We start from the raw sequence: 16581 nt of genomic DNA on the forward strand, positions 1-16581 counted from the left end.
TTTTTCTTTGGCCCTCTTTAACTAGACGGTAGCGAGGAAAAGATGATCCGGCGGGTTGTCCTTTTTTTTTTTTTTTTTTTTTTGCTTTCCACAGTTAGAGTAAAAGGTCCGACGTTGACATTTTTTATTATTTACCCATGACCACTGCAGATACCTGAGTTCCCCCCCTTTCGCCCTGCTGCTCGCCTTGCTGGTGGTGATAGCTGCTACTGCTACTACTTCTGCTGCTGCTGCTGCTGCTGCTGCTGATCGTTGTTGACCAGCTACTGCTCGGCAGTCATCCTGACCTCCCATCCCACTCATCCCGCATCGAAGCCACACCGGATAAAAAAAAAAAAAATAAGAGAGAGCACCTACGAAGGCGAGCAACAAGAGCTGTGATTTTGCTTTGACCTGGCCGATGCGTGCCCCTCGACCGTCGACTATACGCTGACACTGTTCTGTGCGCCCTTACTTGCTATTTTGCTGCGTCTCATGGACCGTTAAACGTGTGCTGCTGTGGCCTCCTCCCCTCCTACGGCTCATTTCGTGCGTGAGATATAGGAGAAGAACCCCGGAAAGGAAAAGACAAAGACAAGACAAGAGAAAAAAAAGGAAACGAAGAGAACAAGGAGCAAGAGATGGAAGAGAGCAACCAGGTGCGCGAAGGCGTCGAGATGCAGGGAGTCGACGGTACTGCAGATACGCCGTCGTCTACCTCCACCACCACCACCACCACCGCCTCTGCCTCTGCCTCTGCCTCTGCCTCCGCCTCAGTATCAACAACTTCGACCTCTGCACCCAGTGCTGCCGCTCCTATCATGACGGCTCCCGCGGAGGGCCGCCCCCGACTACCAGTCATGCCGGCTACTACGGCCTCGATTCGCACTACTTCCGGCATGATGACTCCCTCATCTACACCGCTGGGCCATGTCAACGCTGCCCGCCGCCCTGGCCCCCTGCCGGCCCGCGGAAGCCAGTCCAGCGGCCTGTCCCAGGATATACAGGAGAAAATGAAGGCCTTCTCCCTCTCTCGCCAGGGAGCTCCCGGCAACGGGAGCAACGGCAACGAGAGACTACCCGGCATCCCTATAGCTGCCCCTCAGGCTACCAGCCCCTGGTCCCCCCCGTCTGTTCAGGGAGGTGCCGCGGCTGCTCCCATGGGACGCACTCCTACTCCCAAAATGGGCGGAGGAGGACTTGCTGCTAAGAGAGGCATGGCCGGTGGTATGAAACTGTCAAATGTTACCGGACAGCCCCCCGGCGCGGCTCCCGGTATACCCAACGCCAGCTCTGGTGCCAACGGGAGTCCAGCCAGTCTGTCAAAGGCTAGCGGCACCCCGCAGTCCTCGAATACCCCCGTCTCAGCTTTTAGCAAGTACTCGGAGCTCATCGATACAAAGGCCGGCACTATCAATTTTAAGAACAAGGCTATTATCCATGGCGGAGGCATTGATTTCTCCTCCGGCCAGAGCTTCAGTATCTCCCTGGATGATGTTGAGTCCCTCAACGAGCTAGGGAAAGGAAACTACGGTACCGTCTACAGAGTACGACACTGTCGGCCAAAGATACGACGGCCTGGCCTCGGCTTGAAGGGGAGCATGGTAGGAAATCTGCCAGACAGCAATACCAACAACAACATCAACAACAATAACCAGAACAATAATGACTCGAACTCCCTCGATACAACCTCAAATACGAAAAAGAGCAAGGGCGACCTTACAAACATCATCATGGCCATGAAAGAGATCCGTCTCGAGCTCGACGAGGCCAAATTCACCGCTATCATTATGGAACTCGATATCCTACATCGCTGTATCTCACCCTTCATCATCGATTTCTACGGCGCCTTCTTCCAGGAAGGAGCTGTCTACATCTGTGTTGAGTTCATGGATGGTGGATCTATGGAAAAAGTCTACTCAGGGGGTGTGCCTGAAAACATTTTGCGCAAAATCACTCTGTCGACTGTCATGGGCCTCAAGTGTCTCAAGGACGAACATAACATCATCCATCGAGATGTGAAACCGACAAACATCCTTGTCAACACGCGTGGACAGATCAAGATCTGCGATTTCGGAGTGAGCGGTAACCTTGTTGCTAGCATTGCGAAAACAAATATTGGCTGTCAGAGTTACATGGCCCCCGAGCGTATTGCAGGTGGTGGGCATCCCGGTAGCTCCGGTGGAGGCACGTACAGCGTTCAATCCGACATTTGGAGTCTTGGCTTGACCATCGTCGAATGTGCGATGGGCAGGTACCCCTACCCCCCTGAGACATACAACAACATCTTCAGCCAACTCAATGTATGTCTTACCCCCTTCCTCCAAGCTTACTACTTTCAATTAGTCTTGACTAACATCTACGCACTAGGCAATCGTGCAAGGGGACCCGCCAACTCTGCCCGATCCAGGCTTCTCCCCCGAGGCAAAAGACTTCGTCGCAAGCTGTCTGCAGAAAAATCCCGCTGCCAGACCAACATACGCCAATCTTATTCGACACGCCTGGGTAGAAAAGCTCATGCAACCCCCCACTGCTACTCCAGAAGCAACGGAAGCAGCTGAAATCATAGGATCAGAAGAGCCAACCGATGCCAGAAGTCCAGATGGACCCGACTACAACACTGACACCTACGATAAGGAGGTCGCTGCATGGGTTATAGAAGCTCTTAAACGCCGGGCGGGTGAAGCTAATGGCAGGGAACGACCTGCTTTACACGCTGTAGCACTGGACGCAGTGCCTAAAAGCCCTTTACTCGAAGGCCAGAGCTAGTCGGCTTTTCTCTGGCTTTCCCAAGCTTGGAACCTCATTTTTATCGAATACCGCACACAACATAACAACCCATCTCTCCCTGCTCCATATTCTATGCTCATTGACACATTAGGACCCTTATGTCGGCGTTGCATAAGATAGGATACGGGTGCTGGCCACCGTGTATCAAAAGCTACATCGAAAGAGGCCAGCAACTATAAAGCATGACTAACAATAAAAAAGCAAAAAAAGAGAAAAAAAAGGAGAGAAATACACCCGATATATCCCTATCTACATAGTCTATGAATGCAATATCCCAACCCGAACAATTAAGTACCTCCCTCCCCCTCAGCACCCATCTCTCGCGACGGATTAACAATTAAACAAATTCATCCAACCCTACAGTTCCTCTTCTTCCCTCGCTCTTCCCTCTAAATTTTTAATGTTTTCCCTCAAGTAACCTAGGTATCAATATCTTTCCCAAGGGGAGCGCTGACTTACATGGTACGGGATGGGTTTATTCATGGGGATGGATCTCTATCAATAGTTCACATGCTTGGAGAGAAATATTAATTTATTCTTATTTATCGAGCTTGCGTAAGTACTCTACATTAGTAGTCGCTGGGTCATGGAATCTTAACTATAGTAGCTGCATGAATGGCCCCCCATTTCACCAAGCATGCCGATCTTGGTGGTACATGCCAGGACCACTAGGTATACAGGCCGAAGTTCTTACATGTGAAAATCTCTGGGTCGTGGCGGCACCGGCGGGTAAATGGACCCACAAAAACAAGCTTTTGTGGGTCCTCGGCGCTTACTTCCCATGCAGCCTCAATTAGTCCAATGAAACGTCGCCAATCAGAGCCAATCACTTGTTACACCAAGACGCCTCACCCGAAATTACGTGACGTCATCGTGCTTAAGCTTGTGAGCACACGACCAATTCCACTTGGTGACATGTTCACGAGTTGGTTCCGATGTGTCTGGGCGTGGAAGACAGGTCCCATTCCGCCTTGCTGTGCCGTCCAATGCAGGAACAAATGGTGGTCGGGCCATATCAAAGGTTCGGCATGTTCCCGTCTGCATAAAGAGGACGTAGATCTTCATTGACTGACAGTGGCTTCACTATGTGTTAATGTATGAAAGCAGCTCGCATCTCAGTGTAATGATTTAATGTCATCGGGGGATAATGAAATAAGCTATTCCTTGTCGCTCTTTCTTGACTGGTACGAGAAGAGAATTTACCCCTGTCGCTAGAGAACGAGAGATTCCTTAACAGTTACTATAACTAGCAAAACTATCCCTGGATACCCTGTAATAAGAATTAAAGACGGATCGATCAAACTATCAAATCCCGCGAGTGGGTAGCTCCCAGCCTAATATAACTTTAGGAGGTAAATGTCCCGTTGGATAGCCGCTGACCTCTCGTGCGTGCATGCATAATCCTAGCATATGTCTCCCGAATGCCATATCGGACACTTAACTATATCAGTTTAAGTGGCGACTAGCTGAGATTTGTCCTTTCGATAGCTGCATCCTTTGAAGCCTGCTGTACGGAGTAGATGTTGAAAAATGCTACGACAAGGTATTTCCAGTCGATCAGATCTTTCTGCCTACCTTTGTCGGGCCAGACATAACATTGCTTCTTTGACCCGCGCGTGGTGAGTGACCCTCCTCGGCCCGTAGCGCCACACTAGTCAGCTAGCTAGTTAACCCAGTTCGCTGGTTCATCCACTCCGACCAGCTCAACGCCATGCCTTTGACATACCTGGTGGCAATAAACAACAGTCAAGAGTATGAAGAAATACAGCTGAACGGCCAAGACAACAACGCTAAAAGAGAAACTTGGAGGAACGATGGTCAGTTCTGTCATTGTCATCCCCTTATGTCGTATTCATTCCCTCCATTAAGGAAACAGCCAGCGTGGAATTGGCATCGGTTCGATCCATGGTTTAGACTTCGTGCGGTTGCATTTGGAACACTTGGCCTTTACTTCCTTTATAATTGGCATCAAATTTGATAAATTGTTCAAGCCTGCATTTTCCCAAATCAGACTTTAGGGTAATCAATACAAGGAGTAAAGATTGGGAGTCGAGAGGAGTTTCAACGCATAGCGTACCTGAATATTTTCCCCTGCATGTTCCATATTGTGTGAAAATAAGTATTCGTTCAGCTCTCCGACGGGGCCCGAGGGCCTCCAACAGGGCCTCTATACGCGGTGCTAACGACTCCCGACTAGGCAATCCCGGCAGTCCCTGAGCAGGTTGCTCGTATCCGACTGTGGTTAGAACCCTCAACACCAGGTGGCACCCTGCGGCCTGCCTCCAATCACTATCCTGCTCATATTGTGTTTAGAAGCTCTTCACTGTGGAGCTCGCGTGAGGTGTTTCCGCTGGATAGTTAGTTACCTTGGTGAAAAGTACACAGTGAAAAAGGAGTGAAATTAATGAGTGATATAAGAATTAAGAACCACACATCTCGAGTATACGTACTCCTGCGTTATATAAATGGGCATCTCACAGTTGTACACGTACCCCTAAGTCTTGTTGCCGTATGTCCAGGAAATGACATGGTTTTAGTCGGGATATGGCAAGTATTCTAAATACAAAGAGCATACATTAAGTCATGTCAATAAAAAACATAATTACCCAAGCTCTTCCCTCAAGCTAAAGAGAATCGAGCAAGACTCCAGCCCCTCGCAAGGCCGGAATTGCGTATTGACGAGTCCACTCATTACACTTGAAAATAGGGCGCCGTTGCTCGTCAGGTCCGTAGCGTTGCCCGTCCTGTCTAGTCCGGATGATCTCATGGCGCCCGGTGGTAGGATCAACTTCCCAAAAATTAATACCTTGCTGCTTGGTTGGTCGTGGCAGTTCTTTTAAAATGGCGCTGATTTTTCCAGAGTGAAAATCGGTCCGTAAAACCCTTCCAATTTGTGGGAAGCTGTGTAGATATTCCGATTCCATCTCTCGATCGAACTCTCGCTCCTCGTAGCGCATGCCACTGGCAGCAATAATATCCCCTGTAACGTGGAACAAAGTTCCTTTCCCATAGCCAGGGTTGGTTTCAACGAGTACACCTTCGTGGTATCTTTTTTCTGGGTCAAGAGGATCGAAAGCAGCTGTGTCAAGCTCAGGGTTGTAAACCCGATACCACTCTTCTTCTCCAGGAGCAGTAACTTGGGTCGACATGATAATATAAAATAGAGGTCAAAATAAAATAAAATGGCCAAAAAAATCAAGACATACGAAAGTCGGGATTCGCTGGTGGTCACCCACCCAACTACTAGCCGACCGGCAAGTGGCTTAAGTACAGCTGAGCGGACGGGAAGCTCTGTTTTCCACTTCCTGTGATCGTATGTGCTTGATAGATAGAACGGCAGGGATTTATGGTGCACTAGCCTTTGATATTGAGCCGGAGTCCTAGGTTTGGGTCATATCGTATGCCTTTGGTACGATTCTTTCCCATGAATTCAGCCAGGCAGGTAGTTGATAGTTGACGGTGGACGGTTGTAGTTCTGGTTTCCCCTCTGGGAAAGTCAGCCCCTAACGGGACGCGGGAGCCCCTGCCGCCTCCTGTATGACATAAGCACGGAATATTTGTAATTCCTTGATTAGTAATCCATACTTTCCCGGAACCTTACATAACAAGGTTTCCATGCTCAGCAAGCCTCGGCCCGTCCGAAAAGTGCCGGCTGAATAATCAGGAAAGCGACGCCTGGTCAGAAAAGCCGCCAGCAGCAAAGGCGCAGACGGGAAGAAGAAGAAAGCGACGAAGACCAGAAACAACTCGCAGGGACTCCCAAGGCCCATCCTGGTCGTTTTTCTTTTTCCTTTTCGCTCGCCCGTGTCTTTGCCCTTTCCCCGCCGCCATCCAAGGCATGCCCTCCCTGCCCACCCCGCTATCCGCCTCGACGCTGCTGTCTCAACTCGGACGTTGCACCAGACATAAGAACTCCCTTCTCCCGCCATCTGTCATTTCACCCCCGTTCTACTCATCTATTCGCCGATATCATATTCAACAGCGTCCCCATAGCGGCTTATTTTCCCCTCTTGCCGCTCGCAACAGAACACTGGCGACTAGGAAGGTCACAGTGACCCATTCCTCACCCCGTCTCGGAGCTATTGCCCGGCAGCTATCTTCAACTCCCGCTTCGCAGGACAAAATGGCACCAATTGATATGGAAGGCGTAGAGAAGTACGATTATATTGTGATTGGAGGTGGCAGCGGTGGTAGCGGTGGTGCTAGACGGGCTGCCGGTTGGTACAAGGCAAAGACCCTTATCGTTGAGAATGGGCGATCTGGAGGCACCTGTGTTAACGTCGGGTATGAGATATATTACCCTTATAATAAACTATAAAGGAGCGACTTGCTGATAGTGTATCCAGATGCGTTCCAAAGAAGATGACTTGGAACTTCGGCTCAATCAACGAACACCTCGAACATGCTAAACACTACGGATATGACGTCCCCAAAAATATCAAGTATGACTATGGTTATTTCAAGCGTACACGAGATGCCACCATTGAGCGCCTAAATGGCATCTATGAACGCAACTGGAACCGTGAGGGAATTGATCTTGTTAAGGGAACTGCCAAGTTCGTCGAACCCAAGGTCTTAGAGATTGATCTGATGGACGGATCTGGAAAGAAAATGGTTACCGCACCACACATCCTGATCGCTGTTGGCGGCTATCCTATCATCCCGGATATCCCGGGTGCCGAACATGGAATCACTAGCGACGGCTTCTTTGAAATTGAAGAGTTGCCTCCCAAGCTGGCCGTGGTTGGAGCCGGGTACATTGCGGTTGAATTGGCTGGTGTTATGAATGCCGTTGGTGTCGAGACACACATGTTCATCCGCGGAGACACCTTTTTGAGGAAATTTGACCCCATGATCCAGGAGACTATGACAAAACGCTATGAGGCCACTGGCATGCACCTCCACCGAGGATATACTGGAATGAAGAAGGTTGAATTGCTAAGCCCCGGGAAAGGCGCGGAAAAGCGTCTTAAACTCACATTCGATGACGGATCAGAGATGGAGGTCAACGAGCTTCTTTGGGCTATTGGTCGTGCTCCCGCAGTTACAAAGTTGGGTCTCAAGGAGATTGGCGTCAAGCAAAAGGAAAGTGGCCACATTATCGTCGATGAATTCCAAAACACCTCGGTCGATGGTATCTACGCTCTAGGGGATGTAACAGGTCAGGCAGAGTTAACTCCAGGTAAGTAGATATATGTGGCCCTTTGTTCTACTGCTTCTCTCTGCTAACTATCATAATAGTCGCTATTGCTGCTGGTCGACAGCTTGGAAACCGCCTTTTTGGGCCTCCAGAGCTCAAGTCCTCTAAGCTCTCCTACGACAATATCCCAACTGTGGTCTTTTCCCACCCCGAGGTCGGAACCTCTGGCCTCACTGAACCCGAGGCCATCGAAAAGTATGGCAAGGAGAACTTGAAGATCTACCACACCAAATTCACAGATATGTTCTTCAGCGTTTTCCCAGCTGAGGAGAAAGAGAAAAACCCCACTGAGATGAAACTCATCTGTGCCGGGCCCGAGGAGAAAGTTGTTGGATTGCATATTCTCGGCCTTGGTGTTGGTGAGATGTTGCAAGGTTTTGGTGTCGCAATGAAGATGGGTGCCACCAAGAAGGATTTCGACTCTTGTGTAGCCATCCATCCTACCAGCGCGGAGGAATTGGTTACTCTACGATAGTTCCATCGTCCCCTTGTCTATGATCTGGATATGAATGATTTATGGACTGTATTTAGACCCGGCCCAGTTGTTGCATTTGCTCTTTGTGTTATTATTTAGTTTATCAAAGATATACACCACTCTTCAGCATTATTAACAATGAAAGGTTTCATTCAATCATTTGCTTTAGTCTACGCTAGCTAAGGCATTCTGTGTAGATAAGGTAAGTAAAGGAGCACACATTCATCTGTCTATTGGTTATAATTTCGAAGCGAGCTTTGGTGGGGAGACGTCAACTTGGTTCCACCAGGGATACGCAGCAGGGACATCTTTCGGGTTGTTGAATGACCCTTTGAACTGTGGGCTTCTCTTTTCGAAGAAGCTTTTTACCCCTTCTTCGTTGTCTCTGTTACCAAAGAGGGGATAGATAAGGGAAGAATCAAGCAGATGCGTTGCCTCTGCGCTGTCTGGGCCACGATACATGAGATCTCTCATCAACGAGGTTGATATCGTCGACGTATTACGTGCAATATCATCAGCTATCTCGAGAGCTCTAGCCAGTGTAGCTTCTGGCGTAGGTAGGAGCTCTGAGAATAAGTCCTTCAGTAAAGGATGTTCAGCTGGGTATGCTAGACCAGTGGTAGCGACGTGCAGGGCACGAGAGTAGCCGATAAGCCTTGGTAGGAAAAATGAGGACACGGCTTCCATGATAATCCCACGGCGGGAAAATACAAAGCCGATTTTTGCCTTTGCGGTAGCCACGCGGATGGTTGCTGGTAGCGTCATGGTGATACCAATACCAACGGCGGATCCGTTGATGGCTGCTATAGTTGGTTTTCGGCAGTTATGTATTGCCAGGGTTATTCTACCACCACTTCACCAAGGTATTAGCCGTAGTTGAGATTTGGTTGTTTAAGGCACCCGTATACATACCCGTCTCTGTGGTCCTTTTCCCTGGCAGCGGCACCTCCGGTCCCCATTCCTTTGAAACCAATGTCTAAATCTGCACCGGCGCAGAACGCCTTGTCGCCGGAGCCCGTCATCACAACGGCTTTCACACGGTCATCAATATCAACCATCCCGAACACTGAAGCTATTTCTCTGGACATTTGCTCCGTGTAGGCATTGAGCTTCTCCGGCCGGTGCAATGTAAGCAGCAATACCGGTGTAGGTGTCGGCGATGATGCTGGGACATGGGAGAGCTTGATGTGCTCGGTTGGTAGGGTCGCATACGATTCTGGTAGAGATGGAGACATCTTGGTATATTTATCTCTGGCTGTATGGTATGATTGCTGTGGATGGATGAGAGCCTTTCTTCCTGGATATCTTCAAATGTCGTCTTGGGTCTGCTATCCTGTAACAAGCAGATAACTTTCCTGGGGCAGATATTGGGTCTTTAACGCAGTGACGGCAGCACAGTCTTAGGTATATAAAGTAGACGAAGTGTCGATTTAAAATAAGGATGCTGGAGGAGTTGCTCTTACTACATAGCAAGCCACCAGAGCCGAGGTAATATAATCACTAACTAATTAACTAGTGAAATCAAAGGGTGCGTGTCTCAGGCCATCGGAGGACAGATAATAAGTTATTTTGCACCGATCATCCTCATACTGTTGCGTAATAGGAGCTGTGAATTCTTCTAGTTATGAATATTCCCGCTTCTCCGCCGGTTTCTTGATGTTGTTGTTTCATCGGCTTTTGTTAAAAGGGGCAGAATAACAGGTAACTAGTTAGTTACACGTGATAGGAGCTCGGCCCGGGGGGTAAAAGGCAAAACTTCGCGATGAAGAAACTCGACGAAACGAAAGACTACAAGACCATCGAACGAAGCAGGGTCTCTCATGAGACGGTTTCCTTTGGCAGCCCAGAGATGGGGCGGCCGGTCGTCATTTCGCCAAATAAGTCGACGGCAACTGGTGTTTGCTGCTGCGTCGCCGGTTCAGAGCAGATTCTGCTCATGCTCAGCGCAGCAGGACACCAAGACACCCGATATAAAACCGGCCCCGACAGCTTCGGCGGATCACAGAGCTCTCGGTACAGCGCAAGACCTGTTTACGAATTCCATTTATAGCCCTGGATCCCCTCTTTTCCGCCCCAATGGTACTCACATCCTCAACAAGCTCATCACCTTCCTTCGCGCCCAATACAAGCAGTACGGATTCCGTGAAGTCCTCACCCCGAATATCTATAAACAATCGCTGTGGGAAGTGTCCGGACACTGGCAAAACTATAAGGATGATATGTACGAGGTAGGAGGGCGAGGGGATACCGGCGAGGCGAGCGAGACGAGCGAGAATGAGATATATGGCTTAAAACCTATGAACTGTCCTGGACACTGCCTTTTATTCAAATCTCAGAAGCATTCATATCGAGAACTCCCGGTCCGATATGCGGATTTTAGCCCTCTCCACCGTAACGAAGTTTCGGGCTCGCTTTCGGGTCTAACGCGGGTAAGGAGATTCCACCAGGATGACGGACACATTTTTTGTCGTCCAGGTCAGATCGGCAGCGAGATACAGTTGGCGCTGAAGTTCGCGGACACTGTCCTCCAAACCTTTGGACTTGCAGAGGGATACAGACTTGTCCTCTCTACCCGGCCGGAAAAGGACTTTATCGGCAGTTTGGAGCAATGGGAAAATGCCGAGCAACAGCTTCGACAGGCACTGGATAACAGCGGCCTAAGCTGGGAGCTTAATGAGGGGGACGGCGCATTCTACGGCCCAAAGATTGATTTGCAGATTCAGGACTCCCAGGGCAAATACCACCAGCTATCTACCATACAATTGGATATGAATCTCCCACAGAGGTTTGAGCTAGAGTATCTAGTTCCCGAGGGCTCAGAGGAATATGACCCAGCTACGGGCGGGAGGGCCACCCCTGTATTGATTCATCGGGCCATTTTTGGCTCCCTTGAGCGGTTCTTTGCGCTTTTGATTGAACGATACAACGGCCAATGGCCTTTCTGGCTCTCACCCCGCCAGGCCATCCTCCTTACTATCGGGAAGGGGATAGAGCAAGCCGCAGAAGATGCAGTGGCTAAGATCTCAGGGTTCGAACCCATCACGTCCAGCCGCCCCTCAAGTACTGGCTTACCTCTATCACCGCTGCAACCGACGTTCAACGTCGATCTCGATCTTGCCAGTAGATCACTTCCCAAGAAGATCCACGACGCTCATGCTGCGAGGTACAACCTAGTCTTCATCATGGGACCCAAGAATGTCGCCGACGGATCGGTAGACATTGACTTGTCCGGCCAGGTTGGCGGCAAGAGTGAGGACGAAATCAAGGCGCTGCTGGACGGCATACCCTGCTGGGATATCTCTCTCTCCGCGAAACCTGGTGAACGGACAACTGCAAAGATGAAGATGAAGGTCGACGACGTACACGCCTGGCTTGTCAACCTCGAAAGGAGGTTCCAATGACCTCTCTATTTCTCCACAGGACTCCGGCCTCTCCATATAGATGTACAACACGGTGCTTACTTAGGTATGTGTAATAGGTAGTATAGTAGATGTTTTAGATAGACCTAAAATCACCTTCACCTTCCGCTTTGGGAGTATGTAATAGGTATCATGTGATATGGATAAACCCTTTATCCGACCTCCGACAGCGCTTACCTCGGCTATGGAGAAACCAAATCCCGACCCGGTTTTGCCCCGCGGAAATTTGGCCTCACGTTGATCTCGTTTTTGTAATGCGATTTGATATAAAAGATACAAGATGGGATAGCAAGCTGCTTGCTGTCCGACCAAGTTGCGAACGGGTACCAGGAATACGAATAGCGCTCTCGGATCCCGTGAGATGGCCGTTGAGCCACGAACTCACAGGCCGATTCACGCTGCGCTCACCTCTCGTTGGATCCCATGTCTGACTCGTCAAAACCATCAATCTCTCGAAAAAGCGCTTTCTCATGCGAGGCATGTCGCAAGCGTAAGGTAATTATATAAATTATGCTTTGATCGTTTAATCAACCTAGAGGCTTACGGCGGTATAGGTAAAATGTAATGCTGCGACACCGTCATGTTCGCGCTGCTCCGCGCGGGGAGAAACATGCGTGTATACATTGTGAGAATTTGACCACATTCGTTACAAATATCCAGCGCCGCATAAGCAAATACTAATTGATAGCTGAAGAACCCCAACGCTGTCGTACACGCGAACCCTCGAATCACGCATCGCAAAGCTCGAAGCGGAGCTGGCAAAGTATAGAAACGAGCCCCAGAGCCGCAATGGCGGTGACACAGAACAACAGGAGCAGCAGGGGTTAAAGGTCGAGGAATCAGATCGGCCTTCGTCTATCGAGTCACTCGAGCAACACCGTGAAGATGATAAGGAAGCCGTGGATTTACTCTCTCGGGACATCGAAGGCTTAACAGTAGAAGATGATGGGCGCATCTCTTTCCATGGGCCAACGAGTCTATTCCAGCTGCCGAGCGGTCTGGCAGAGGCAGCTAACCCGGCTTTGCCAGTCGATAATGAGTCCGATGGTCGAAAGGAGCGTCTCATTAACAATGCATGGAGAGAACGTGCCTTCGAGCAGTTGACTACCATCCCAGTATGAGCTTTTTCTGACTTCGACGAAACGGGGACCGTTCTCGTCGAGATATGTCTGGTCATCCACTAATCCGCTCCAAAATAGGAACCATTCAACTACCTTCTGGATTCTCATTGGTGTTGGATACAGCCTTTGTTTAATTTCGTTTATCGCCCGGCTTTCACACGTATGTACCCAATCATGGCAATTGTAAGAGATCATTTCATTCTGGATAGCTAAATTTTGGGTTGATATTATAGGTGACATGAAGATGAACGGCCCTTACTTTTCGGAAATCCTCCTGAACGCTATTCTCTCCCACTCGCTTCGATGGTGCAGGGACGAACCGAAGATTGCTCGTATGCTTGATGCATACGATGGAGGGCAGCAATTCCGACAACGAGCCGTGACGGGGTTATTCGAAAGTTTGAAAGGTGGAAACGGTCAAATAACGGTTGTCCAAACGCTTCTTCTTCTCAGCGCTCAGGAATGCGGCCGTGGAAATCGTACGCAGGCGTGGTTATACAGCGGGATGGCCTTTCGACTACTAGAGGATTTAGGTATAACCATCGATAGCCGAAAGTACTCTGGGTCAGTGCAGTTCTCAGATGAAGACGTTGAGATAAGAAATCGACTTTTCTGGAGCTGTTACTTTTGGGACAAACTGGTGTCGCTCTACTTTGGTCGATCTCCAATCATCCAGGATACCCCGGTCTCTCCGCCGCGGATTCTTTGTAAGTTTACCTTTACCCCCTTCTCGTTTGGTCGCATTGCTAACGTGGCATTCAAGTGGACGATACTGCAGAGATCGAGATATGGACTCCTCACGGAGTAGTATTCCCCGAGGGCATGCACTATCCTCCGACGCAGGCACATTCGACGTCATGCTTCATGAAGATGTGTTCGTTGGCTGAAATCCTCAATCAAATTATTATCCATATCTATGATCCTGTTCGCCAAAGCACGGAAGCTCAGATACAGGAATGTGTGGATAAACAGGGAGCCAATCTCGAAAAATGGTGGAATGAGCTCCCGCCATTCCTAAAACTCATCCCCAATAATCTTCCCACATATTGCCCACCAAGCCATGTTGTGACTCTTAAGTATGTTATCTGCCCTTGTTCTTGAAGTATACCGCTAATTCTTCTAGCTGCATATATCACACTACCAACATCCTCCTCCACCGTCCAATGCTCTGCTCCAGGCCCTTCAGGTCAAGGGCAAATGCTGCAAGCAATGCTAACCATTTGGTTCAATGCCTCTCCTCTGCATCCTCCAACATATCTCTTTATGACCTCTTTAGACGGACATTTGGTGACAGTCACGTCGTTCTGTCTCTTGCATACAGTTTATATACAGCTGCTTCTATCTTCATACTTGAGATCCAGGCATTGAAATATGCGTCTCCTTCAACGTTGGAAAAGCTGAGATACTGCATCCTAGCCCTTGAACGCGTGAAAGCTGCCAATCCAGGTCTGCATCCATTAAGTGAAGGGTACCTTGAAAAACTCATTGTAGCTAACCTTGAACTAGTAATACACACTGCCCTTGGCCTGATTGAGAAAGAGCTCAAGAAGCTCCGAATCAATATATTCGACACGCCGGCCAACCCAGATCAACAAACCATCCCGGCTGTATCCCCACAAACTACTACATCGTCGCCGCCTTCCTCTCTAGACCCCTTACATAGCCAACATATGTATACCCTGCCACCCCATGGGGCGTTTAGTATCACACCTCCTCCAGCAGATCCCCAACAGGCACATCAGCAGCACCAACAGCCATTGCCACACCAAAACTTCATGATGGATACCCCACCGCTACCTGACCCGCCTGACTTCATCGCTCAAGATCGAATGTATGAAATCGCACCAGAGCTATTCGAAGCCTTCTCATATGCGGAACCTAACACGCCCGGTGGTGTTGGGGCAGGGTTCGACTCTACTAACTGGGCCGGCACCGGGCCGACAAGTTAGAGTATATACCATTTGTCTTTCATTTTCCTCGACCTTGAAAGCTATGCTTGATCTACTTTCGAATTTTTTTTTTTATATACTTATAGGAAGAAAAATCCTGGCATTTTGGCTTCTGCATACTATATATACATGATGGTGGTGGCTAGGCGTTGCTTTTCATTTATTTCGTCTTTAGATAGGATTACGGTTATTTGGACTTAACTACATGCAAAATCGCTTAAATATACCGTTGAATAAATCGTTTAGAAGTATACCTTCAGACTGCAAACAGGATTTCAAATATTGAATGGTCGCCCAACGGACCGCAAAACGGAGAGGAGACGGCTCATCTCTTCTTAACGTTCCATCATTCTCCGTCTACAATGATAACACCCTGGATCATCCTTGAAAATCAGCGGACTGTTTCTCCCCGTCTCCATCTGCTGATTTCCACGTGACTGGCCTGATGGTGTTTTTGAGGAATCAAGAGCTGGAACAACAGCCAGACTACACACACCCTTTGCCATGAGATACCTACATCGCAGGCTGCCCTCTTGTTGGCCAACTACATCATATCGGTTCTCTAAGGCCATTTTTCCGAGGTACAGGAGCATGAGCACTCTGCCAAAACTCCCTCCGGCATCATGGGATAGCCATATGCACATCGTTGACCCAGAGAAATACCCCCTCGCACCAGATGCCCAATATGTGCCCCCTATTCACACACTGTCTGATGCGATGACTTTTGAGTCTTCGGTTGGCATCCAAAATATTGTCCTGGTACAGCCGTCTATATACGGATTCGACAACTCATGCATGCTCGAGGGGTTGAAGGAGCTGGGCTCCAAGCAAGGTAGAGCTGTGGTCTCCCTGGATCCTGCTAACCCACCATCTGATGATACCCTTAATTCATGGCATCAATGGGGTGTACGTGGAGTGAGACTTAACCTGCAATCGACTGGCAAGGAGATGAGTGCCGGGGAACTGAAGGAAGTTATGCACAAGTATGCGGATATCATTCGCCCCTATGGCTGGGTTTTGCAGCTATACATTGCCCTCCAGCATGTCCCACCCCTGGTAGAAATTGTACCACATTTAGGGGTCACTGTGTGTCTCGACCACTTCGCAAGCCCCAAACTACCTATTTCAGTCTCTGGCCCGGCCAGCACGACAGGCTTTGACCCTTATTCCCTCCCTGGCTTTGCGGAGATGATCGAGCTGTTGAAAGGTGGTCATACATATGTTAAGATATCTGCTGCGTACCGTCTCACAAGCAACCCCCAGTTTGATGGCCTACGGGAAATATTCACGGAATGTATGCGTGTCGCACCCGGTCGGGTTGTGTTTGCTACTGACTGGCCGCACACGAGGTTCGACTCGGTCGACATTGTCCCGTTCATCAAAGCTTGTGTTGACTGGTGTGGTGGAAATCAGGATATGGTCAAAAGATTGTTCCAGCATAATGCTGAGGTGCTTTGGGATATCCCGACTGAGACTGAGTTGTGAATACTGTTCTTGTCCATGCTGTCTCTGGGTATATCAATAGACATATTTCCACGAACTTACGGCATGATTTAGTATGGCCCACCGTTGTTATGTTTGAAGATAAATTCCATTCATAGAACGATCGTTATAAGCAGGTGTTGATGACCTGCTTTGCACCATCCCG

The 16581-nt window shown here is 49.2% G+C and overlaps 7 protein-coding genes across 7 annotated transcripts; 5 read left to right on the forward strand and 2 right to left on the reverse strand.

Annotated features, from left to right (window-relative positions):
* Positions 1–620: 620 nt before the first annotated feature.
* Positions 621–2748, forward strand: ARB_02105 (uncharacterized protein; the record flags this gene model as incomplete). The annotated part of the gene is made up of 2 exons (XM_003011506.1): positions 621–2282; positions 2350–2748. The coding sequence occupies 2 exons, from the start codon at positions 621–623 to the stop codon at positions 2746–2748; spliced, it is 2061 nt and encodes a 686-aa protein (XP_003011552.1).
* A 2645-nt stretch (positions 2749–5393) lies between these two features.
* ARB_02106 (uncharacterized protein) lies at positions 5394–5918 on the reverse strand (the record flags this gene model as incomplete). The annotated part of the gene is made up of 1 exon (XM_003011507.1): positions 5394–5918. One exon carries the CDS (start codon positions 5916–5918, stop codon positions 5394–5396), a length of 525 nt encoding a protein of 174 aa, XP_003011553.1.
* Positions 5919–6607: 689 nt separating this feature from the next.
* ARB_02107 (uncharacterized protein) lies at positions 6608–8444 on the forward strand (the record flags this gene model as incomplete). Its single annotated transcript, XM_003011508.1, has 3 exons — positions 6608–7053; positions 7116–7951; positions 8011–8444. 3 exons carry the CDS (start codon positions 6608–6610, stop codon positions 8442–8444), a joined length of 1716 nt encoding a protein of 571 aa, XP_003011554.1.
* Positions 8445–8681: 237 nt separating this feature from the next.
* On the reverse strand, positions 8682–9679 carry ARB_02108 (uncharacterized protein; the record flags this gene model as incomplete). The annotated part of the gene is made up of 2 exons (XM_003011509.1): positions 8682–9288; positions 9357–9679. 2 exons carry the CDS (start codon positions 9677–9679, stop codon positions 8682–8684), a joined length of 930 nt encoding a protein of 309 aa, XP_003011555.1.
* A 527-nt stretch (positions 9680–10206) lies between these two features.
* On the forward strand, positions 10207–11845 carry ARB_02109 (uncharacterized protein; the record flags this gene model as incomplete). Its single annotated transcript, XM_003011510.1, has 2 exons — positions 10207–10457; positions 10495–11845. 2 exons carry the CDS (start codon positions 10207–10209, stop codon positions 11843–11845), a joined length of 1602 nt encoding a protein of 533 aa, XP_003011556.1.
* A 628-nt stretch (positions 11846–12473) lies between these two features.
* ARB_02110 (C6 transcription factor, putative) lies at positions 12474–14933 on the forward strand (the record flags this gene model as incomplete). The annotated part of the gene is made up of 6 exons (XM_003011511.1): positions 12474–12488; positions 12607–12978; positions 13063–13144; positions 13218–13691; positions 13748–14060; positions 14108–14933. 6 exons carry the CDS (start codon positions 12474–12476, stop codon positions 14931–14933), a joined length of 2082 nt encoding a protein of 693 aa, XP_003011557.1.
* Positions 14934–15524: 591 nt separating this feature from the next.
* ARB_02111 (uncharacterized protein) lies at positions 15525–16418 on the forward strand (the record flags this gene model as incomplete). Its single annotated transcript, XM_003011512.1, has 1 exon — positions 15525–16418. One exon carries the CDS (start codon positions 15525–15527, stop codon positions 16416–16418), a length of 894 nt encoding a protein of 297 aa, XP_003011558.1.
* Between the last annotated feature and the right edge of the window lie 163 nt (positions 16419–16581).

Source organism: Trichophyton benhamiae (genome assembly GCF_000151125.1).
Source record: "Trichophyton benhamiae CBS 112371 chromosome Unknown Abenha-G-c-31b08.f1, whole genome shotgun sequence".
NCBI classification, from domain to species: domain Eukaryota; kingdom Fungi; phylum Ascomycota; class Eurotiomycetes; order Onygenales; family Arthrodermataceae; genus Trichophyton; species Trichophyton benhamiae.